The sequence below is a fragment of the Eriocheir sinensis genome, chromosome 2 (genome assembly GCF_024679095.1).
Source record: "Eriocheir sinensis breed Jianghai 21 chromosome 2, ASM2467909v1, whole genome shotgun sequence".
Taxonomy (NCBI): domain Eukaryota; kingdom Metazoa; phylum Arthropoda; class Malacostraca; order Decapoda; family Varunidae; genus Eriocheir; species Eriocheir sinensis.
Window position 1 is genome coordinate 24739011 of NC_066510.1, and position 25696 is coordinate 24764706.

Consider the following 25696-nt stretch of genomic DNA (forward strand, 5'->3'; position numbering starts at 1 on the left):
CTTTAGAAGGACGTATTAACTTGCCTTCAAATGTACGTCACACCCGGTCACACCCTTACCGGCTAACTTCTTAATCATAACTGAATGAAAAATGGGAAAAGCGGGGAACCTCAGGGTGGAACAGCAGGTCACGTGATCAATTACTATTATCATTATTTTCATTAGTGTTAAGTTTTTCTCTTCGGGAATTATGATTATGTCAAATGAACCTTTTCTCCCTTGATTTTGATCGAGAGAAAATAATGAAAGGATCGACGAGTTTTTAGAAAATGGATAATGGCTGCTTTTCATAGGTTTTCGTCGCTTTCTCAGTTTCAATCAATCATCTCTCTCTCTCTCTCTCTCTCTCTCTCTCTCTCTCTCTGAAGCTGTGTCACTCGTGATTTCTGTGCCTCACAGCCACAGACCGAAGATGCTGGTGTGACAACGCGGTTTTAAACGTGTTAAAACATCCATATTACCATCATTTTGAAGTTCTACATACGTATAAATCAGTAAATATGAATGTGAACGACGTTATAAAGTGTAAAGGTCAATGATTTTTTCTTCAGCTACTTAAATTTCAAGCCACAGCTAATACCCATTCAGTCCTATGAACCTCTGCAACTCTTTTATATGCTCATTTCTCCCACCATTGTCACCGTACTATCCTTATTTCCTAGATATACGACTGTGATTTTAAAATAAACAAAGTACGTGGGTCATATCGAGGCAAAACAGAAAATTATTACACTTGAGAGCATGCAGATTGTCATGGGGTACGTTTTAAACTTGTTCTTAAATCCCTAATAAAAAAGTTTCTCTTGTTTTACTTGCAACAATAAACTATCAATCAATCAATCAATCTGTTTTAAGATTAATAGCCTAAAGTCAGAGGATAGATATAGAGTTAGAAGATTGATAAAGTCAGAGGATTAATTGATAATAAAGACAGATGTGTAGGCTACGGTGTATGATGTTCTCATATCCTCCTCTATTAGTAAAAACGTTTCTCCTGTACCATAATAGTAAAACATATCTCCTGCAACCATATTTTCTTCTGTACTCAAGATAAGAAGAGTTCCATGAATACGACCTTCATAGTGGAGGAACAGTTGATTATATTGTTTCAACGGCTCACTATTCATTGCTGGCTTGTAGAATTCTAGAGTTATCAGCAGTTTTATCATTGAAGTACTGCCTTAATATTGTTTCTCATCCCAAAATCCATATATTTGAGGCAGATTGGTGACAAGCTCGTGTTGCTTCAGTGATATACGTAGAAGGTAAACAAGAGGAAGTGATTCTGTGTTGGAGGCTGGAAACGAGGCGAACATTACAGAAGAAGAGAGAACACTTATTAAAGGATACAGCGGGAGGAAGATCGAGGTGTAAAGCCCTCTAAGAAGCGATATAAAGCCTCAGAGGAGCACAGCAGAGGAGTGGGAGGGTGCACTAATCAGCCGCTGTCAGTGCCACGGGAGGACAGGCAATACACGGTTCCTTCGCCAGTCTCGCCGGGTTGAGGACGAAACTTTATTCTGATGCAATGCCTCGACTGTCGGGGCTCCTCTTGTGCATGTCTGGTATGTAACACTCGGTCAGGCAAGAAATCCTAGCCATCTCCAGCCTTGGGGCACAGAGGGGCATGCGGCTGTGGGTGTGCGGGCATGGGTGAGGGCATGACTCAAGCTACCAGACATCTTTGCTTCTGAATTGTCAAATGGTTGTTTTTATGGTCAGGGTCACATGCTGTTTTTTTTAGCATATTAGAAGCAGTAGTTAGCTAGATTAACCATCATATTTCATAGACAGAATTACACCCATCCCCATTGGTTGACACTTTACCTCTGTTATATTTTTAAGTGCTATTCATCACTCAGACAACCATATTCATGACAAGTTAATATTTTTTGAGATATTAACAATCATTTGAGGAATGATATATTATTGTCCTTAGAAGTGATGAATTGTTATTGTAGTGGCGATGTTATTCTACCAGTTTAAGGTAGGGCTCGGTAAATCTTAAGAATAGCGGCTCCTAGCGGATGCACATTTAGGGCACGGTGTGGTGGTAATTACAACATTTCTAGCATGTACGACGGGGTTTTGACAAGCGGACAGGCGTGTTTATGTCACAAGGGGTGTATTTTCCACGCTGGCCTCACAATTTCTTCTAAGTCGATGGGTGATGAGACTGCGAGCTCCAGGGTGAAGAAAGGGAAGAGTCCGCGCGGAAAAATACACCCCTTGTGACATAAACACGCCTTTCCGCTTGTCAAAACCCCATTGTATGTGCTTGAAATGTTGTAATCACCACCACACCATGCCCTAAATGCGCACTCACTAGGAGCCGCTATTCTTAAGATTTACCTAGGGCTCTGTTACAGTAGTTAAAAAAATAGGAGTGGCTATTTACTAACCTAACCTCTGTGGTGTAGTAGTTAGCATCCCTAGGTATGACCCATGGGGCTGGGTTCAAATCCTAGCCAGAGCAGTGGGCATGCAGCTCACCCAGGTGCTCATCCTCCCTCTCAGGCTGGTCAATAAATAGGTACCTAAGGAAACCTGGGGAAGATAAACTGTGGTAATCCAGATGTCACACTGGCTCTGAGTCGTAGGGTAATGAGTTCTCAGCACGGGCTCAAGTGTTAGTGTGACAGAGATGAACAGTTAGGCGTGTGCCCCCAACTTTACCTTTACCTTTATTTACTGAGCAATGCATGATCTCAGTCTTGCCATTAATATTTTATGGTGATAGGTTATTATCCCTCAGGTTTAGGTGGGGTTCTGTTAGTTGATAAATTATTCTAAACTAATTAAACAGCATTAGGTCATTATTTTTACCAATTTCAACAAATTGCTTTGTAAATTACTACATGACATTAACTCATTTGCTGAGCTACTCGGCAAATAGTGACACACATAGACCTTATTCACCGAGCAGTGCTCAGTAAGTAGCCTCACCCATAAGAAAATGTGACAATGAAGTGCGTGAGTTTAATGGAATATTTCTGGAGGCATATGACATTTTGGCTTTAACACAGTGACACCTATTCTGATATTGTTCCAACTAATTAATTGTAAATCAATTTTCAGCCTAGTTATCACAGCTGAGTGACATGGAAGGAGTAAAAGGTGAGCGGAGGGGTGGCAAGAGCTGGAAGAAGGAGAGAGAGGAGAGGGAGAGGAAGAAGATCACAAACAGAGGTCCAGGATCAGCTACCAAAGGTATAGATTTCATATAATAAGCCCTCATCATTATTTCACAGTTTATAGTTAAGGTTCAGATGACTTTCCAGAACAGTCACAGAAAATATTTTTTTTACATTTTAGACGCTGATGAAAAAAAGGATGAGCGAAGAAAGGAAGAAGAGGCACTTCTGCAAGAGGAGGCAAAGAGAAAGCTAGAGGAGGAAAAAAAGCAACAAGAAGAAGCTCTGGCCAAGGAAAAAGAAGAAGAAGCAAGGAAACAAAATGAAGAAGAAGCAAGGAGGCAAGAAGAAGAGATGAAAAAGAGAGAAGAGGATCATGTATGTTGAGAGAGAACATTCATATATTTTCTTCTGTATCATCGTATTTTTAAGATACAAGATGAAATACCTATAGTAAATTTTTACATGTAATTTCCTTATGATAAGTTACAAAATTCTCCTAACTGTTGAACTTCCTTTGCAGGCCTCTCTGTTAGCATACATCCAAGAAACAGAGGAGCGGCTTAACAAGAAGGCTGCGTTGCGGACACAGAATCTAGCAGTGGCTAAGGATCGGCCAGAGCTCAACACAGCCATGCTAGACTCAAGCTTGAAGAAAAACACAGCTTTCATAAAAAAACTTGTTAGTAAAAGAGTGATGCCATCTTCTCCTTGTCTTGAGAGTCAAAATCTATAGGGAACCAACAGGATCGGGATATTTTATAATAAAGTAATCACAAATCTTTTTTCTTCAGAAAAACCTGACTGAGAGCCAGCATGACTCCCTAGTGAGGGACCTCCAGAGCCTTAATTTGACAAAGTATGTGAGTGAGGTAGCCCAAGCTGTCGTGGAGGCCAAGCTCAAGATGTCTGACATTAACACTGCCGTCCACATTTGCTCCCTACTTCACCAGCGCTACCATGACTTTGCTCCGACACTCTTGGAGAACTGGCAAAAAGTTCTAGCCCTCAAGAAAGATGAAAAGGTATGTTGTGATACTCATGTGTGTAGTTTTCTTAGAAAGGAGGTTCGTACACGTACTGCATTGAACAGGTGGTGAATATAATTGTAGAAAGGGAGTTAGTAGTGTGAAGTTTTGTAAGAACTCTATGTATATTCAAGATATAAGTATGAACTGAAAGAAAAAAAATCTCTGACCCTAGCATTGAGTACAAGAAGGATCAATTGTGAAGTTTAGTAAGACTTATTAACACATGTATATTATGAAAGATATTGTAGTGTGGAAAAACTTGCAGTCAGGATTAAATTTTTACCCAAACCATTAAAGTTTTGTCACTATCTCCAGAGCAGCAACATGAGCAAGCTGCGAGTGGACCTGAGACTGTATGCCGAGTTGATCGCTGCTGGGATCTTTGCTCCTAAGGAAGGTCTCCCCCTCCTAGGTGGGTAGCCATACTTAAGTCCTAGGGGTGACTGGAGGAGTTTGGTGAGTTTGGTTGCTGGGAGGCAGGAGGAAGATATTTTGAAGGTTTTGTAACTTTTTAGGCACTGGCACCAAAGATCTTGTCAGTCTCGGTTTTCAAGAAGTACCTGCAGCCAATTTCTACATAAGTATTCAATACTTGTCATTCCAGTTGTATTCCAACTATTAGTTCCTTGAGCCCTTCCTTCCTCAACTTTGCCACTCTGAATTCTACAATATAATGGTTTCCCGCACCACCTAGGCAATGTGCTGACCACCCTGGTGGGCCAAGACAAGGAGGAGCACCAGAACATCTCGGTGTTGCTCACATTTTGCCGCCACTGTGGAGAAGACTACATGGGTCTGGTGCCCCGCCGCATCAGAAACCTTGCTGAAACCTTTAAGGTAAATTATGATGGTTTTATTAGTAATCTTATTCTTTTCACTGCCTGCCACCTATCTCACAGCCACTTGGTGCTTCACAATATACTATTAATAGACTCTTTGTGCCTTTGCTTCACCATATTGCACTCCTAACCTAAATTTTTTATTTTGCCTAACTTTGCAGATGGCTGTTCCTAAAAGTGAGTTTCTTCCCCGTGAAAGGCAAAAAAATGTCCGCCAGTTGCTGAAAGACTACTTCACCTCTTTGACGAAACATTTGTTTCAAGATTACAAGGTAAGAGAGATTCTAAATGAGCGTGAACATATAAATATCTGGAAACATTTGTATACCTTTGTGTACTTTTTTTAGGTAATTCACCTGAGTGTGTCCAAGTAGGGAACTACATGTTACTTCAGCCATGTGTTCATATCATGGTCAAACTATTGTTTTTGATAGTGGAAGGAACTCTACCAATGGATGGAAGAAAGACATGATATAGAATACTTTTGATTGATCGGAATCACTGCTGCTGCTGATGGTGATATCCATTCTTTCAAGAATTTCAGCCTCATGAATACATAATCCATGTGCCCTTACAGGATCTGCAGCATGTGGAACAGCACAACCGTCGTCTTCTCCAGACTCGGGGGGAGTTAAGTCAGGAAAGGGTTCAGCTTGCGGAGAACTTGGCAATAGGACTGTCTAAGCTCCTGGTAAATGCCCAGCAAATGGCAGAGCTCCTGGATGAACCCCTTCCTGAGCTGCCTCAGGACAGTAAGTGACTTATTAATGTAACTAAATGGTGTGATTGCATTGTAATCTGAGAGCATCTTCATTGACCTTTTGTCAAGTAGCAGAGGTACACACACTTAGCACTCTCATGTGAGAGATAAAGAATTCTGCATGCAATCCTTGCAAAGCTTAAAATAAGTAAAAAAAATGCATTGTTTAAGGATGTAGTATACTCTGAGCTCATTGTATATTGTTTTACAGAGGCTTCAGGGGATGATCTTGGCCTTGGAGAGATGGGCCTAGGGGAAGGTGGCGAGATGCCTGATGGAGGGGCTGCTACTCTGTGGGAGGATGATGACATGAGAGCATTTTACGAGAACTTCCCAGAGTTGAAGGCCCTCATCCCATCCATTCTGTACAGTGACTCAGAGAAGCCGACAGCTACACCAGTAAGGGCATCATTTTCTTTTTGAGTGCGACTACTTGTACATATCCTTATCATGAGTGTTGTCCAAAGAGAGGTATACAGCATTATTTTTAAGGGTATATGGAAAGGTAATGATCAAATAGATAATACTTGTCATGCCACTATCTCATCAGCCTTTTTGAATTGGAAGATTTGCTGAATGTTTATAACTACACTCCCGTTCATCATCAGGAAAGCCTTTCATTTTGTTATTTTCAATTTGATACACTTTCAAGGTGGAAGAAACTCCTCCAGAGGTTGTGCCAGAGACATTGGAAGAGGAGGAACTGGAGGCTATGGAGACCACAGAGGAGTGTAAAGAAGGAGAAGAAGAGGAAGAGGAAGAGATTTTACCCCCTGACCTGCCAGCAGAGGAGGAGCAAGAGGAAGGAGGAGGCAGTGGGGGGACAGGGGGACAAGCCTCCAATAAAGTGCTTCTGGATGCCTTTATCAGCGCACTTCCTAACTGCATCAATCGAGACTTAATAGACAGCGCAGCCATGGAGTTCTGTCTCAGACTCAACACCAAACCTAGCAGGAAAAAACTGGTCAGGTCAGTGTTCTTTTCAGTTTTTCAGGGATTTCGTTCATCATCACATGAATTTTTGGAACTAAGAGGGTTTTGAACAGAGTAGAGTACTGCCAGTTGTAATTTGGTATGGCTAATTAATAGTTTACTTTTTTAACAATTTCTATAGAGCCCTATTTCTGGTTCCACGGACGAGGCTGGACTTGCTGCCCTTCTACTCACGATTAGTAGCCACTTTGCAACCTTTGATGCCAGATTTGGCCACAGATTTAGTCAACATGCTCAAGCAAGACTTTAAATATCAAGTTCGCAAGAAGGTAATATTTGTAGAACTTTTTTTTGTATTCAACATATGTTTTGACTTATATAACATTACTTACATGCATGAAACTCTGTGACTATATGTGTTTTGCATTTACTTTATATTTTCATTTGTGTATGATTACCCAATTGTTAATCAAGTATTCAACTAGCCTTTAAGAGCAAGTGCCATTTAAGAGTATGATAAAGCTATGTGACTCCACTTCTCTGGGTTTTCAGGATCAAATCAACATAGAATCGAAAATTAAGGTTGTTCGGTTCATTGGCGAGCTGGTAAAGTTCCGCATCTTTCCCCGAAGTGAAGCTCTTACATGCTTGCGTGTGTTGTTGCAAGACTTTAACCACCACCACATTGAGATGGCTTGCAACCTTCTCGAAACCTGTGGTCGCTTCCTATACAGGTTTGTAATCATTCATTTTATAGTTGCTTCATTTGTGCAGTCTGTAGTCAAAATTGTTTTGAAGAGGTATGGAAGAGGTATTTAGTGTTGCTGGGCTGTCTTTACCTTTATTCATCAATGTGAGTGGCAGCAGTAACATCCATTGACTTGTATTCATCTGCCCACTGATAGTCAACATCTTCAACTCTGCTATCATTCACAGTTAAATATCTGTTTAATGGATATCAAGAGTTTATGTTCATCAAATCTGGCATGCTTTTACTTCAGAACCCCAGATTCCCACCATCGCACAAAAATATACTTGGAACAGATGATGAGAAAGAAGACTGTGAAGGCCTTCGATCCCAGGTAATTTTTGTGTATGTCGTGTGTATATAAATGAATTCAACTTCAAAGTTTGTGCTTGATACATATTGCCACCCACTCAAGAAGTAGAAAAGTAAATATAGAGAAATTCCCTTTACCACCACTGTTAAATCAGTTTTGCCAATCTGTACTTCACTGCTGTAATGTTACTCTAAAGTGGAAATGTTTCAACAATTTTCTACGATGAAAATAGGTGAAATATGCAATGAATGAGCCAGAGCATCAGAATTTCTGTTTCTTGCAGATACAACACCATGATAGAAAATGCTTATTTCTATGTCAACCCCCCTGACACTGGCCCAGACACAGCCAAGAAGGAGCGACCACCAATGCACCAATACATCCGCAAACTCCTCTACATTGATCTCTCAAAATCCAACACAGAGAAGATTCTGCGACAGGTAATTGTGTATCTTGTGTGTCATATATATATATATATATATATATATATATATATATATATATATATATATATATATATATATATATATATATATATATATATATATATATATATATATATATATATATATATATATATATATATATATATATATATATATATATATATATAAGATTGATTGTCTTATGTCATCAGACAATAAAGTTGAGTGAACTTTTCAAAGTGAATACTCATAGGCATCCTGGCCTGCTGATATTTTAAAAAAACATTCTTGGTACAACTATATTCAAGTGAAAATGCTGCAGTGCATACTAAAAATATAAAAGTTTAATATCTGCTAAATTCTTTCATGATTTATTTATTTATTTATTTTTTTTTTTTTTTGATGGAGTAGATATGACTTAAAAGTTTCTATGTACAGCATAGCATGCCATTAGTATGCTTTTCCCCATGTTAATGTGTTACAGCTGATGGATGTACTGTATAGTAGCCTATTTGGTTTCAAATAAGTTACTAATTTCAGATGCGGAAAATGCACTGGGAAGATCAAAGTACATCCAGGTACATTATCAAATGCCTGTCAGCCGTTTGGAATGCCAAGTTTTACAACATCCGGTGCATTGCAAACCTGGTGGCTGGACTAATCTCTCACCACGTTAGTATGAACTGTGTTTGTGGCAACATTTTGCTAAGGCCAAGGGAACATGTTAATGCAATTTACATTTTTATTCAATATATTTTTTACTCATGTATGACCTCACTTCATCATTATGCTCAGTTACTTTAATGCTTAGCACCTAACTAACCTGATTTCTTCAAGTAATAAAAGTGTCTGGTGTCTTGATCAGGATTGGGTAGGCCCAGCTGTTGTGGATGGAGTACTGGAGGACATCCGTATCGGCCTGGAGGTCAATCACCCCAAGTTTAACCAGCGGCGGGTGGCCTCAGCCAAGTATCTTGGGGAGTTGTACAACTATCGGGTGATTGAAAGTACCATAATCTTTAAGGTAATGTTGAAAATACAATTAGCTCCTCCTCTTCCTCTTCTTCCACCTCTTCCTCTTCCTCCTTCAGGGGCTTCCTTGTGTAGGCTGACTGACTGGTACCTTGCAAAATATGTATACTGAATATGTATCCATGTATGTAGTATGATCTACAGGAGATCATCTCCATTTATCTGAGAATGTTCTCTGTCAGGACTTTCCTATTATTTTACATTCTTACCACCGTTTTTTTCTCAGCAGTCTTATGTTCTTCTTGGCAGGTGCTGTACGCTTTCATCTCCTTTGGTGTGGTATTTGATCCAGTGGTGGTCACAGAGTATGATCCGCCAGAACATCTCTTCCGCATTCGGCTGGTCTGCACCCTGCTCGAGACGTGTGGTCAGTTTTTCAGTTCTGGCTCCAGCAAGCGACGGCTTGACTGCTTCTTGACATACTTTCAGGTGAGTTGTAGTAGGTGCTGAGACTAAAAAAACAAAAGCATAGCCTACTAAATGTTATTTGTTATAAGTTGACACTGAATAGTAGAAGTATTAGACAAGTTCCAAGGTTATTTTGACTTTCAAAATAATGTTTTTGACAATAACTGAGTTACTACAGATACCAAGTTTCTGCTATAATGTTCAGATTCTTCTTCCTGCTCTATCTACTGCACTGTATTTAATAATAACTGAGGAGTGAGCAGAGCCTATTCCTGCAGGTCCATTATTTCTTTTTAACTCTTGCAAGATCCCTGGTTCTGGAGCTTTTAGTTTTCAAAAAATATGCCTTGCAAGGTCATATAACACCTAAGTAAGGTAAAATCCCTTTGCATGTGCTGTTTTTCTTAATTTTTTCCAACACTTTTTAATTACTTGACTAAAGAAAATTTGAATATATTTTGCAGGGTCATATAAGACTTGTTCAAGGAGAAATCTTCTCCATCATTTTGTATACTTACACACGCAACCACATGAACGGATGGAACTGCAGGAATACACTCTGTAATTATCAGTATTATTTATTGTCAAACTGAGGAATAGACAAGTTAATTGAAAGAGTGTTCTGTAATACCTTATAGCTCTTGAGGATTCATATTCACAGCACTACTACCAGTACAAGAAGAGCCTTTGGAACTCTGAAGAAAATCAGGATTTCCCATGGCAGATTGAGCACGTAGTTCGTGACACTATAGCTGCTGTTCGGCCGAAGCTGCAGCTAACCACCACCTTGGAAGATGCACAGAAAGCTGTTCAAAATCTCAACAGTCAGATTGTGTCAAAGGCCATTGAGGTACTGCCTACCCTCCCTATACTTAACAACACCTGTCATTCTAAAGCTCATTCCTACACCTGTATTAGACTTTCCAAATATCCTCTTGATATGGGGCTGATATGTGGCTCATTATATGTTTTGTTGATGTGACAGGTGTCTTTTAGGGTACTTTTCCTCACAGCCTGAATTCATAACATTCATCATTCTACATACAGTTAAAATAGTTTCAAGACCAAAAGATTTACTGCTGTATGGGAAACTATGATGTTAGACACTATAACTTTTGTGTTCCCTCCACAGCAAGTTCCAAGCTTACGACAGTATTTAGAACCTGAAGACAGTGGTGATACTCTGCAACCAATTGCTGAAGAAAGTAAGTATCTTTATCAAAATTTATTTACTAAAAATACTTGTAAATCAGCTTCTTCAGGAAATTTCATGCTCATCAAACTTCCTTGCATCCTTTAGCATAATATTACTATCTGTAGTCATGAGCCTCCAATGTCATAAGTTTTGATTAGTTGGTTGCTGTCTTGGTTTCCTCAAAGTGTGTTTTTTTTTTTTTTTTTTTTACGTTGTTGCCTATTGCGCCGGTAGGCATCTTCCCGGTGGGGCCTGATGGTCGGCCCAAGGCTTCTTCCAGGTGGGGCCTGATGGTCGGCCCAGCCCGTTCTGGCGCAGGCGAGTGTTTATAGTGGCGCCATCTTGCATTGGCTCATGCTGCTCCCCGGAACTCGTTCTTGATTCGCTTGGACGGCTTCCTCTAGAGTCCGGGTTGATGGGTGGTCTTCAGGACAGCATGTGGGTAGTTTTAAGCCACTCGGCGGTGACTGAAAAATCCGAGTGGTAGCGTGAGGATTCAAACCCGCGTCGTCCATCACGCGGCGAATGTGGGTCCAGTACGCTATCACTTCGGCCACCGTCTTAAATTATGAGTAGAAGAGCAGGGCTGCCAGTCACACCTGGCTGTAAAGACTTGTGATTTGCTTTAGGAATGAGATGCACAATTTTTTCATATAGAGCAAATACATTGAACCAAAAAAGTAAGCAAATTTTCAATATACTTCGTCATGTTCGCCCTAGACAATATACATCAAATCTGGGTAATCCTATGCAGAACACAAACACAGCTTGGCAACACTCAGTGAGGTTTATATTTACAAGAGAATGTGGTGAACAATAACTTTTTTTTTCTACAGGCAGTGAAGGTCAGGTACCAGGGCTTGAGGGTGACTTGATGGAGGATATGATGGAGGATGAAGAAGAGTTCGAGGAGGTGGAAGGTGAATTAGACTGGAGTGAGTCACATGGGGAATCCCTCACACCTTCTCAGCATAGTCAGCCAGGCCGGGGCACCATGGAAGAGGTATTTAGTGTTGCTGGGCTGTCTTTACCTTTATTCATCAAGCAGTAATATTTAATCATTGACTTTATAAATTCCCAATGATCTAATAAACAAATCTGAATGCATGCCTTTGAAGTAGAACACCCATGACAAGTTCATACAAAGATTTTTCAATAAAGCACTTTGCTATCTGAGAGTGTTGCTATATGGAAATTTACTATCTATTTGTCTCAGGTAATTAAGAGTATCATTAACGTAACCTAACTATAACTACCAAAATTACCAAGGTCATACACGCAGAAGACATGAAGAAATAGAAGAAGTTGCACGCAGCTTCCTTCTCATTCAAATTGTAATCATCTTAGCTGTTACGTTTGGAACTAATGGAACCCTTTTCCTCTTTCTTCTAAAAAGATTTTTTATTCCTTTATAATTCTTGCATCCAACCGCTCAGGAAGACTGAAAATGGACGTTAAATGAAATGATGATGATTCCTTTATAATTCTCTATTAATCAATTTCAGTTTACATTAATATTATCTTTATATATTTCAACTTAAACATGAGGAACCTTTGCTGTCATGAACTCATTAACTTCATTTTTCCTTGTAGGATGGAGAAGCTGGGCTTACTGGTGAAGCAGAGGAAGACCTTGGAGACGAAGAAGATGGAGGAAGGGAGGAAGGAAGAGCACAAATGTTAGAAGAAGAACAGTTATTGCAAGGTGATATGAAGGTCAACATAAATCATGTTCAGTGTGAAGAAGACAATGACTTCATGTCAGCGTTTGATCGTATGATGGCTGACAGCATCTTGGAGCGTGCATCAACTGTGCCCCGCCCTGGCCAGCTAGACATCTCCGTACCTGTTCACATTAGGTCCACAGCCAAGAAAACTTATGGTGGGTAAATTACATCTATTTAGTGAGGCAATTATAATTAATAACAGTATGTCATGATGTTTAAACAGGCATAGTGACTGTGTATATAGCTGTTATTTGCATCTTAAGTTAATGAGTATGGAAGTAAAATTCATATATGTAAATTAGATTGCATATTGAATTTAAGTTGATTAATGACAAAATTCTATTAAATGGCTAAACTTTCCTGTCTACATTTGCTAAAAATAGATATTACAGTTATATTCTCATACTTTTATCAACCTTGTAAAATTAAAGGATCATAAGTGCATGCGTGCATGCATGTCTGCATGCTTGTGTGTGTGTTTTAATATTGTTTTCCATCTGGAACAGACCAACTGTTAAGTGAAGGAGCAGAAGAGGATAGCAAGCCAGTGGTCAACTTTGTCTTTTTGACACGAGCAGGCAACAAGCAGCAGTACAACAGTGTTGAGATGCCTGTCGACTCAGAGCTTGTCACCAAACTTCGAACACGGGAGGAGGTATTCATATTAACCCGTACAGCCCCGCGCTATTTTGAGCTTTTTTTCACCTCAATCCTGAGCCACTATTGAATTTTTTTTATTGCATAAATCAATTGAAAATTACCTAAAACTAGGGGGAAAAGGTATAATAACACTCATATCGGCTTATTTTTGCCTCTGTACGGGATGGTTATGGAGTGCACTAAGGTGCGTCCTCCCGCCCGGCCGCCAACCTCCCTCGTCTTGCGCGCCACTCTGACGCTGTATAGTTCTTGCTTTAGTGATGTTTGTTAGCAGTATGATTGTCTCTTTGACTACGTACATGCACAACTGCAAAATCTACAGTAATAACTAAATATATACTATTTCTGTGTGTAAATTTATACCATACATTCACTTTTATTGTTGTCTGTCGATCTTACTGTCACTCCTTATTGTCTTGGTAATAATATGTAAGAAACACAAAATGTTTTTGATATAGCCTAGTTAGCATCCTTTTTCGCTCATTTAGAACTGCACTTGGGTGTGGTACACCTCAAAACAAGGGGCTACATAGAAGGACAGGTCGCATTTTGTCTATTTCCTCTTCCATTGACTCATCGTCAGTGGACACCATACCCTCTTTCGTAGTGCGGCGTGACGACGGTAATTCCACAAAGCCACTGGTATCACCATATGTGGCTTCCCTCGTCACCACGGGTATGATGGGGGTCTCACCCTCAGCCAGTTCATCCTGAGTTGGCTCATACTCAGCCCCAGATGGCTCAGACTCACTGAACTCACAATCAGAGTCCAGATGCATATTTAGAGCCTCTTGGGCGGAAAGAGTGGAGCGGCGGCAGTCAGATATGACAAACATTCGTGACTACTGACAAGGTTCTGTTACCGTGGCGCCTGGGAAGAGTGGATGAGTTGCTATTTCTCATTTTTGCCCAAAATTGTTCATTTTTACTTCCTAATTGTGCAGCTATACTTGCACCCATCAGGTAGAACTTTACACCAATAGACTCACCAATCCCTCCTCTTGAAGTTCATAAAGTGAATGGTTTGGCCGTTGCAAAGTGAGGAATTTGGTGTCAGCTATAGATGGCAGCGAGCCCCCGGCGTACAAATGTGGTGTTGGCTATAGCCGTCAGAGGGGCTGTACGAGTTAAGATTCAGTATTTTTGGTCTTGTAGTATGTTGTGTTTTGTGGAGTACTTGAAGGTAAAATCAACACAGACAGGGTTCAAAGATGGCCCATTCAACATAATCTGTGTTATTGTTATGGCCCATTATTTTCATTAACACCTTGAAATGTCAGTTACCTCATTTTTTGTTGGCTAAGTTACATCTCTCCATGGTCTTGTTAATTTGAGGAATTAATGTACTGTATATTATGATGAATACATAATTCTGCTTATTTTCCTCAGGCGGAGAGGGCAGAGAAAGAAAAAGTAAAGCGCATGACCCTGGAAATTAATGAGCGACAAGAGGAAGAAGAAGCTGCGGAGATAATGCAACAGGTAATTATAGAAGGAGAATTGATGGGCCCAAGTTTCAGTTTTTCCATTTATTATTATTGAAAATATGAAAGTTAAGCAGAATCCTTGGATTTTACGTGGCTACTGGCCTTGTGTGATTTCTCTTTTCAGGGAAATATAAGGTAAACCCAGCAGCTTTAGAAATTTGACACTGAGATGTTGCAATTATGTTACTTGATGAAAATCCAACATCCTATGATACCATTAAAGCAGTGTATATATATATATATATATATATATATATATATATATATATATATATATATATATATATATATATATATATATATATATATATATATATATATATATATATATATATATATATATATATATATATATATATATATATATATATATAAAAGCTCAGGGAGAGTGAAAACGGATGTTAAGCGAAATGATGATGATATATATATATATATATATATATATATATATATATATATATATATATATATATATATATATATATATATATATATATATATATAGTGGTACCTAGCTGTACCTTGATAGAGAAACACTAAAGTACTGCAGCCATAACTCTCCAAGCCCACTGAGACATCTGTTGTTGCAGGCACAGCGCCCAGCCACCATGAACTTCAATCGAGACAGACGGCCAAAGTACCAACACCCCAAGGGAGCTCCAGATGCAGACCTAATCTTTGGGCCAAAGAAAATAAGATGAGATGTGGCTCTTGACCACTTCCAACTGGTGTAACTGAAAATACTTTTTGCCAAATCAGCATCATTTTTGCTTTTTTTTATGTTATGGTGCAAGAAGGTGGCAAACCAATTCTGTGATGACATTACTGAATACATATGTGAAAGTTATGATGGAATATTATTTACCATCTTTCTCGATATTTAAAAACATTCAACTTAATATAAGTTATTATATTTTGAAAGTGTTTGATAAAATATATGAATGAAAAACTTATTGAGTCACACATAGAAGTCAGAAACACGCAGGTAGTCGGTTGGCCTACATGTAGCAGCTTGAGGATTGGCTATATCAGATCTGCCCACCCCATCCACAACTCTACCTAATCTCTACAGGAAACATAAAACTGATGGCAAAACCAGTACAAAGACTACACACTACTATATAGACACGCCTTTATTTTAAAAGATGCAGCAGGGGACTTCCAAACAGGACAAACGCTAATCTGATGCAAGTGTTTTTGACAGATGAGACGTGAAATAGATGTGTTTGTTGAGACAGAAGAGAAGGGATGGTGCTGCTGCTGAGTGGTGACCCGAATAAACGAGTGACTGAAACCGTGAAAGAGTTCGTGGAAAGAATGTGGTAAGATGCAATATGAATGTGGCAAGATGTAGGTAATAGTATTTTTCCCCATGTATCACGTAGGATTCTGTGTGTTCTGTATGTTACAAAGGCTTGATCTGTCGTATCTTAATTCCTTTTTTTCAGGTGTTATCAATTGGAGACAAGAGACACAAGACCTGCCGTTATAAAAGTTGATATGGCAGAAGAGTGTAGGGGAGAGCGGTGATGATTCGGACAGTGGGATGGTCCGGCCATCGCACTTATTGTAAAGTGTATGGGACTGAGTGCCGCGAGATTTTGTGTGAATGCGCAAAACTTTGTTGCCTTGGCCCACAAAGGGACAACCACGCCCTCAGAGCTGTTTTTTTGGCTGCAAGTCCTATTTTATGTTTTTTTGCATCTCGTATGTAATATTTTCAGGGTGTATCGTAAGCTCTCGCTTCAAAAACGTGCTAATTAGCGAGATGTAAATTATTTCGGTGATGCAGCGATGCACGGCGAAGGTATTGCAGTATAACACGATCACCCAGCTCTCGTGCTGGAAAAGGAGTGTGACCACACATTTGCTTTTTATAGAGTCGTGATGATTCGGACGGTTGATTTTTTCATGATTTTTATTAAATTTATATCAATTTAAACATTACAGGTGTTGCAACGATTATAAAAAGGTTAATCTGGTTGATTTATATTCAGATATTATGCTTGTGAGAAGAGAAGGAAGACATAATACCAAAATTTTTGTGATATTTCTTGTAGTTCTCCTTTTATTTTTTTTCCCTTCTAAATATCAAGAGGATACTTTTGTCCTTATACAAATGTTTAGTAGAAGATATAATCTTGTTTATTAGCCAATCAAACTTAAGTTATATTAATATTATGGTGAGTGTTATGAGTGTCCGTACCATCCCACCCCCCTGGCCCAACCATCACCACGGGTGGGGATGGTTCGGACGATTTAGAAACTTGTCTTTCATCACCTACATCTGAAAACTGGAAATAGCTACGAGTGTCATATTAGCAGCCTAAAGACCCAAATGATGGAGGAACATTTTGAGATCAACAAAATTACACTACCTCTTAAACTTCTTTTTCTAAAAATATTTTTCTAAAAAGTGTCCGAATCATACCGGCTCTCCCCTAATAGTGGAAACTAACAAAAGGGCATAGAAAAGCAAAGTCAGGGGAAGAAAAGAGCAGAAAAAACACATCAGTTCAGGGTGAAAAGCAAAGTGTGCTCTGTGGAGTAACTAAGTGCATGGTGTGAAGCATAGAAGTGTTGAGGACCTAAGAAGCGATACAATTTTTTTTTTCTTTTACCTGTAACGCTTTGTATCGGTTCTTAGGTCCTCCTCCTCTCGTTCCTCTTTTCTTCTTATTCACACACCTTCCTTTTCAGTAATACGTAACTTTCCTAACTGCAATAAAGCGGAATAGGTCAAAAGAAGAGTAAGAAGTAGTCACTTATGAGGCTGTGACATCAAGATTGAGATCAAGCCGACCTCCTCCTTTCAAGATCAAGATTTGTTGTGTTCTTTCGAGGCGGCAAATTTCCGCGTCCCCATTTCCACCCAGCTCCAGAAGTGTCCAGAGAGGCAAGACACAAGGACTGGAACATGTAGGTGGAAGACGGAGATAGGAGAAGTATGGGTAGAGATATAGAAGAGACATGAGTACATTATTTACTAATACTGACAGGGCAGAGTACACCTGACTGGCATGCAGGAGGCCGAGCTGATGTCCAAGGTACTGGCAAAGTTGGGGGTGAGGTTACCAGCTTGTACAGAGAACATCGTATTTCTCGGTTTCTGCCCCGCAAGTACATCAGTAAACCATCGATACTCGTGGTTTTGACACTAATTGGATATCGTCATTGGTGTGGGTGAGAAAGGTTTCGGGGCATTAACTGATGGGCATAATTGAAAAGAGGTACAACTCGAAAAGTAGACATTTGTGATGGAAATGAGGTACAAAATCGTGCAATTCACTACATCTATCACTAGAAAAACATGAACCCCGTCAGAAAATCGTTGGTTGGGTGAAACGGTAAATTGTCCGGGGAGGCTCCCCCCCCCACCCCCCCATCAACCACCCCACTAATATAACCTAACCTTATGTGAGCATAGTTTATGGGGAGGCCTCCCCCCCCCCATTATTGTAACTCAGGGTACCATTGTCAGGAAAAAGTAAACTAATGTAACCTGACCCACTCCAAACAAATGTAACCTTGGTAAGGCGATGCTCACCCCACTGGTGTATGGCCCTCTTGATTGACTGATTGATGACAGGATGTTTGCTGCCTAGTGCTGGAGTAATATTGATTTAATATGTCTTGCATATGTACACACCCTGCTATAAAGCTATCATGATGGATCATACTCAGTTTTCAGGGGCAGGTTTTATTTTAATATTAGAATTATAGGTTTGCATTGAGTTAACATTAATATGTATGCTACTTATACTTCCGATATTAATGAAGTTATGTAAGATTTGGTTAACCTAATCAAGTATCACAGAGGCAGTTCTGGTTCCCACCATGAGCCCTCACAAAACATTCCTCCTTCACTGATGCAGTGGATTTTATTGGTATGTCAGTATTTGGTGGAAGTATGGTAGTTAAAAATGGGCAAAGATGGGGAAGGTTTAAGATGATTGCAACATTCTTTTCAGTATCAAGAAATGTTGACATCATGATTTTCCATTGATGGATATATGCACAAGTTTTACGATCCCTTAAGTAAGAGCCCCATTTTCCATTCTTTGGGCTCTGTTATAGTTCTGAGAAATGAACTCACACTAATCAAATAGTGCTGGCATGTCTGAATGTGTAACACAGTAAATTTGTTCTATTTAGGTCACACGGAAAGATGCTGAAACGAGGTCCCAGTATCTACAATACTCTGCCCAAGGTGATAGCTGAGAGGTCAGCCAGCATCATTGACCTTCCAGATAATGATATGGATCAAGGACCTTTCAAGGAGCAGCTCAAAGAATTTGTTGAATCACATGTTCCCAGGAGTGACAAACATGAAGTCTATGATGAGGTGAGAGTCGCTGCAGGCTGAAAAGATTTGCATTGCCCTACTTTTAATCTATCATTTTTAAATATACTTTGTAATAAATACATAAGCCTCAGTACCAAAGTAAGTTGTGTATAAAATATATTCCAGCCTTCTTTTATCTATCTATCTATATATCTATATCTATATCTATCTATCTATCTATATCTATATCTATATCTATATCTATCTATCTATATATATATATATATATATATATATATATATATATATATATATATATATATATATATATATATATATATATATATATATATATATATATATATATATATATATATATATATATATATATATATATATATATATATATATTGTTATGAATACAGTTAACTGACGTCTAGGGGATGATTTGCGTTGAAAAGATAGCTAACTGTGACATAACATAATTGTAAGGTTAAGTGAAAGTAAATGGTAATTTTATTTATTATTAAAACTTAACCTAATAAGACAAATAATTACTTGACATCAGAAGAGAACATATGACAAAATGGGCAATGCTATAATGACAAGAGTAAATGGTTTGGTTCACTGAGGTCTTTAGTTAGTTACAATTATAAATGAGGAATCAAGTATGAAAATTACCTTTGAGGAACCAAATATGAATTACAATTGTGGAAAGAAATACAGTCGTCCCTCAAATAGTACGGTTTCGGTTTTATACGGATTGTCATGGAAGAATTTTTTTAGGATTTTTAAATTTCCTACTCGTGGCACCAAGTAGCCATGGCGTGAGTGGCAACACTGTTCTACCAATACACCTGCTGAAAGCACCCCAAGGCATTCGAGAAAGGTGTTCACCTTGCAGAAGAATTCAGATTTAGGAAAAGTTACGTTTTTGGATGAGTTAAGTTGTGGTAGGGAGAGCATATCATGTAAATGAGAGCAGTGTTCGCTGTATCTATCATAGTGTAAAAGAAAATCTTACTGCAGTAACTGCCAGTGCTGCAAGAGTGGAGATAAAGGCCGTCCTTTAACTAAGCTTCGTCGTTGCTATGGTAATGGCGTCTCACTCACAGCAAAATAGCGCACGCTGATCTTCCTGGCGTCGTTTAACGTGCATTACTAGCTGTCCTGGCTGACGAACTCTGTACAACAGAAGATGAAAAGGAAGCTGCAGTGGTTATGGTGGCACAGAGAGGTGGAATGCAATGGAAACACTTACATGTGTTTGTTTTGGCCGCCATATTTGCTGATGACGTCATCACAGCACGAAGGCACTCCACCTCTCAAAGCCGGGTGCCAGCGGACGTGCCGGGTTGGCAACTCGTGCTGCCGTATCACGCGTTTGAGAGCACTCGGGACGTTCCCGATTCCTTCTTTCAAACGCAGCCCAGGAGTGTACTCTGGCTAATGGAATGGAAAAGGGTTGATGAAAGTCTTTGATGTACACCTTGTCACCTGTATAACATTGCTCTATATCTGGGAATGCTGACTTCAGTATGATTGATTGAGCGGAGGCAGTGTCTCTTATGATTCTGACCTTATGAACATTATTGGGGTCAAGGTGGACATTTCCTGTTGATCTAAAAGGCTTAAAGGGATCGTTAGGTGGAGTGGCTATGAGGGGAACTTGAAGAGAAGCCACTGGTTTTGAAAATTGGGCCTTAGCTGCTTTGCATTTGGGATTAGGACAGTTATTTATGAGGTGGCCCGGTTGTTTGCAAAATGAGCAGAAGAGAGATGTCAGGGATCCACTGCCTACCGGCTTAACCAACCCTGAACCACCTGCGCCTGACTTTACAGTTGATGCAGCCTCGGCTTTTCTCTCTCCCGAGGAGGCAGGACGATTAATCAGGGAAAAAACGTCTGCTAACTGGGCGGCTTTGATTAAGTCAGTTTCCTCCTTGTTGGTGATGTGGAGCATTATAGAATATGGTAACTTCCTTTTGAATTCTTCCAGTGCTACAATATTAACAAGCTCGTCAAAAGTTGTTATAGCGGCTGATTTTGAGCCAACGGCGAAGAGCCCGAAGCTTTTCAGATGCAAACTCCAAATAGGTCTGGTGAGGAGTTTTAGACATCTTGTGGAAGGCTTGTCGGTAGCCCTCGGTTGTTATGGAATAGGCTGCCAAAATTCCTTTTTTAACGAGGTCATAATTGTAACGGGCTTGTCGGGGGGCGTTTAAAGGGTGTTGATTAAGACTTCAGCTTCCTTAAGGCGAATTATATTCGTAGCCTTTATGTACAAGAAGCGACGGAGCGAGAGCGACTGTCGTTGTGTGTCAGTCGGACTCTCGTGAAGGAGTGGCGAGTTACAGATTGGAAAATAATTGTTACAATTGGTCACGTATGTCAAGGTGACCTCCACGCACCATCGGAGTGCGAAGTATACAAAACTGGGACGGTAAACACTGACGGACGACATTCCTATAAGGTGGCGTGATCTATCTGTCGTGGGTTTTTCCATTGACAATTGTATGCCTAATTTGTGGTGATATTAAATAATAATAATACATTAATATCCTACTATAACATAATCAGTGTTGTTTTCGAGACCATTCAAGATAGTTAAAGCTTTAGGAGTGAGTTCAAGTTTAAGCAGCCATGTCCAGTCTTCTCTAGGGAGCTTGAATTGTTCAGCTGAACTTTTGAACTCTCCAAAGAAAGTCTCTGGATCTTTATCAGAGAATTGAGGGAGTAAAGGTAGGTATTTAGTGATCTTAGTTTTATGCTGAGGCTGAATAGTTGATTTTAATTGAAACATTTGCAATTCATGCTCTCTTTCTTTTTCTTTTTCCATCCATTGCATTTGTGCATATTCTCTTTCTCTTTCTTTCTCTAGCTTTTCATATTCTAGTTTCATCTGCAGAGATTGCATTTTTACTTTCTCGATCTCCAGCAGAAGGCTTGAGTCTTGAGGTGGAGTGGGACAGGGGTTTTCTTCCCCAAGATGAGCTAAAATGAGGGTTCTTAATTTCTCTTTTTGAATGTCAGAAGGGAAAGAGATACTAAAGTTCTGAGCGATATATTTTAAGTCATTTTTAGTTATTTTGGCCTCTTTCAGCTCAGCGACCGACGGGTTACCGACAAATTCATCCAAGTTGAGAACGTGCGCCATAATGAATCAAGTTGCTAATGCAAGGAAGCTTTATGAGCTTGATAAGATGTCGAGGAATCAACCTAAGTACTTCCGAGTCCTTACCCAAAGTTAATTCGTGACATAAGTTTCGTTGACTTCGAGTCGAGTTAGGATTAAGTTGGACTTGAGTTGAAGTTAGTTTAGTAAGATTGAGTTGAATCAAAACGATTGAAGTTAAAGTGTGACTCGTATTTAGGAGAGTCGAGTTGAGTCAATTGACTTGGGATGAGGCGAGTGAAGTGAGATGCCTCGAGGGGAGGGGAGCGACCCCTAAGTGTGTGCTTCTGAAGAGGTAACGAACCAGTTGAATGTTAGCGATAAATCGATACCCCAAGCGATTTAACAAGAACTAACATTAAGTACTCTTGAGAGTTTGAGGACTGTGAATGCTACTTTCAAGCTTAAAGATTTGATTTGGAACATCGCTGGTTCCGATAAGTTAGTCTGAGTCTCGAGTTTGGGTGAAAGGTAAAATCACTGAGGAATAATCCGATGCGACGTCAACACTTATCTCTTACCGTGTGCACGTGCGAAGATGTCTAACGCCTCATCACCAGGCCTTCGTGTAGTGAAAATTTTAAAGGCACAACTCGCACGATCACCAACAAGAGGCGGTGGCTGAGTCGTCAAAAACGCCCGTCGTTCAGGAGAGAGACCGAGTTCAATCCCCGCCTGTGCCACCAAGCTGGGATTTTTTCAGCCAGTGGCTTAAAAAAAAGGATCACGTGGGTCCAGAAGACCCACATCAACCCGACTTCAGAGGATAGGATCAAACAAGAATGTGAACAACCAGAAACACTCAGGGCTGAAAGTGTAACAAAGTGGAAGTTATGTGTAAATCCCGGACAGTCCCCCAAATGTTATGAATACAGTTAACTGACGTCTAGGGGATGATTTGTGTTGAAAAGATAGCTAACTGTGACATAACATAATTGTAAGGTTAAGTGAAAGTAAACGGTAGTTTTACTTATTATTAAAACTTAACCTAATAAGACAAATAATTACTTGACATCAGAAGAGAACATATGACAAAATAGGCAATGCTATAATGACAAGAGTAAGTGGTTTGGTTCACTGAGGTGTTTAATTAGTTACAATTATAAATGAGGAATCAAGTATGAGAATTACCTTTGAGGAACCAAATATGAATTACAATTGTGGAACGAAATATTGGTTCACTGAGGCGTTTAGTTGAGAGTTAGAATTACACATAAGGAACACAAATATATATATATGTGAGAATGAGTATGTGGATAGATGTGTGTCTGTAAGTGTGTGAGTGTGTGTGTCAGACCCCATGGTGAATCCTGGTTAGCTCGGACAAGTGAAGAGTCCTTGCGTCCTCGGGAGAGTGAGCTACCTCGGATGAGACTGCCGGGGTTAGCAGTTGGAGGTATATTTATAACCTTGGCGGGCGAGACGGTCCGCGAAGTGTGAGGCTTCGGACATTCAGCTGAATGGTGGGCGAAGCTTCGATGTGGAGTCACGAGTCCTTGAGTGAATGCGCTGGTGCGGCTGGAGCTTCGAGGATTCGTGCGTGAGTTAGTTATTGGTGAAGTGGTGATGTTTGATGGCGCGCTTCGAGGCTCAAGTTAGACGAGGGTACCATAACAATATTGATATATTCTCCCTTTATTTCATAATACTATTCTGAAATGTAACCATTGATTTTTATTTTTTAATTTTTTTTATGGACATGAGATCATTGTAAATTACAGCCAGATGATGCAGACCATTCCCCATTTGTCACATTCTGTTGATTCCATGTCATTCACCACATTTTTTTATTCACCACAGCTGAGAAAAGGATTCTTATTGATGGAGAAGAAAGCAAGAATACGGCCACACAAGTCCCTCAGGCAACCAGAGAAGAAACAGCATCAAGCCCCATCTCACAGGGGCAAGAAGCGCCTCACAGGTCAGGAGAGGCGGGATTTGGGCCTCCACCGTGTCGACAAATTCAACAAGACCTTCAAGATGTTCATTCCTATACATGATTTATGGAAGAGCTATGCCCAGGAGCTGCTCCATATCAGCCACTTTATAGAGAGTGGCTGGAAAGGGGATGCCAGGGACTCCAAAACTGAAACCCTCCAAAACAGAGTCAGGAAGATAGACTACTTTGGCTGCTTTCTCCGTGTTACTCGATCTCGGTGCTCTGAATACATAGGGATCCAAGGGATTGTTATCAGGGAGACAAAGAACACCTTTGTAATGGTGTGTCCAGACAACAGTGTAAAAACCATCCCCAAAATGCACAGTGAATTCAGCTTTGTGGTGGAGGGTGTTGGCTTCTCCATCATGGGGAATCACTTGCATCAGCGACCGGCAGCAAGAGCCAAACACAACTTCAAGAAGTTATGTCTTTGGTTGTGATATATTGGATTCTCATGTTATTGACCTTAGATGTGAAAAGATCATGTAAAGAAGAGTAACAAGCATTGCAGCGTTTCTTTTTGCTTGTTTGCTATTTGTTACCCTTTTCTGTCTCCTTTTTCCGTGAAGAAAGTGCAGCTACTTTGTAGTTGATGCAGATTCAGATCCTTGGTGGAGGCTGGTTGTTTGTATTTTTTTCATGTACAATTGACGTCATGTAGCTTGTCATACTTCTCTCGTGAATCTTAATCTGGTAAAAAATTCTGCACCAAAGAAATAATGGATAATTTATTTGGAAAGTTATTTTAAATGGGCAATGATGACAAAAGCAAATTTCTAATTTCCAAATTACAGTGATTTTATAAATCTTTTACTTTGAGACAATGTTAAACATTTTCATAGCCCACAGAACATCCCAGTCTACCCCTTATCCCCTATATTTTGTTTCATGGCCAATCTACACAATGTCCCACATAGCCTATCCCTATCTTGTGTTCTATGTCTCTGCTGCTGTGCTGGAAGAAGTATCAGGTCCACCGAAATCATATCCCAGGCACCCCCACCAGGCTTCATATCTAAAGTTTACCTCCTCATTCAACATTCAAATTCCTTGCTCCCCCTTCCCAATACAAGTTTTTCCCTTCCTAACACACACACACACACATACACCAGTTAAAGGTATTCCTCTCCTCCCATACACCAGACACTTTCTTCCCCCACTCCTAGCCAACATTTCCATCCCCACCCTCGCTACAAACACACCAGTTCCTCCCATCCCACACACCATTCCAGCCCCACCTCCCTCCCTCCCTGCAACGTCAGGTCCTTGCTGTGCTCAGGAAAATTTATAAGGGCCGAGAAGAATCGATTCAGCCGGCACCCGGTACCGGTACCTGGTGCCGGGAAGACTCATGATCACTCGGCACTGAGCATTGCCGCTAGTACCGGTACCGTTTGGATCTTAGTGACGCTCGGCGCTCGCCCGTCGCCATGTAGTTTGGGCCCTTTAGAGACGCTTTAAACCTAAGGCCGGTGTCACACTGCGCGGTTTCGCCGCGCGGCAGCGCTAACCTCAAGGTTGTTTGTGTCCTTGAGGCAGAAGGAGTACTTAAAGAGCCCACATGCCTGAGAAATTGGGTTCACCCATTTTACGCTGAGAGGGAAA

At 40.1% G+C, this 25696-nt stretch overlaps 2 protein-coding genes across 2 annotated transcripts; both read left to right on the forward strand.

Moving 5' to 3' along the window:
• Window positions 1–1110: 1110 nt before the first annotated feature.
• Window positions 1111–15539, forward strand: LOC127001589 (regulator of nonsense transcripts 2-like). Its single transcript, XM_050866382.1, has 25 exons — window positions 1111–1565; window positions 3079–3210; window positions 3316–3512; window positions 3658–3816; window positions 3929–4159; window positions 4481–4577; window positions 4860–5002; window positions 5166–5276; window positions 5582–5756; window positions 5976–6163; window positions 6417–6733; window positions 6879–7026; window positions 7250–7431; window positions 7699–7779; window positions 8042–8198; window positions 8724–8855; window positions 9049–9207; window positions 9465–9644; window positions 10285–10473; window positions 10756–10828; window positions 11655–11821; window positions 12412–12700; window positions 13052–13200; window positions 14595–14687; window positions 15283–15539. Exons 2-25 carry the CDS (start codon window positions 3102–3104, stop codon window positions 15391–15393), a joined length of 3837 nt encoding a protein of 1278 aa, XP_050722339.1. The 5' UTR covers window positions 1111–1565; window positions 3079–3101; the 3' UTR covers window positions 15394–15539.
• Window positions 15540–17448: 1909 nt separating this feature from the next.
• Window positions 17449–24610, forward strand: LOC127001595 (ribonuclease P protein subunit p29-like). Its single transcript, XM_050866393.1, has 3 exons — window positions 17449–17611; window positions 18848–19037; window positions 23953–24610. Coding segments are annotated over exons 1-3 (771 nt in total). The 5' UTR covers window positions 17449–17609; the 3' UTR covers window positions 24532–24610.
• Window positions 24611–25696: the final 1086 nt, after the last annotated feature.

What these genes read in the sequence shown, in the direction of transcription:
- LOC127001589 (XM_050866382.1), top strand. Translation starts at nt 3,102, where the DNA reads ATGGAAGGAGTAAAAGGTGAGCGGAGGGGTGGCAAGAGCTGGAAGAAG. An exon ending in ATTTGTTTCAAGATTACAAG is followed by an intron (nt 5,277 to 5,581) that starts GTAAGAGAGATT and finishes GTGCCCTTACAG; the next exon opens with GATCTGCAGCATGTGGAACA. An exon ending in AGAAGCCGACAGCTACACCA is followed by an intron (nt 6,164 to 6,416) that starts GTAAGGGCATCA and finishes TACACTTTCAAG; the next exon opens with GTGGAAGAAACTCCTCCAGA.
- LOC127001595 (XM_050866393.1), top strand. An exon ending in AACATGAAGTCTATGATGAG is followed by an intron (nt 19,038 to 23,952) that starts GTGAGAGTCGCT and finishes TATTCACCACAG; the next exon opens with CTGAGAAAAGGATTCTTATT.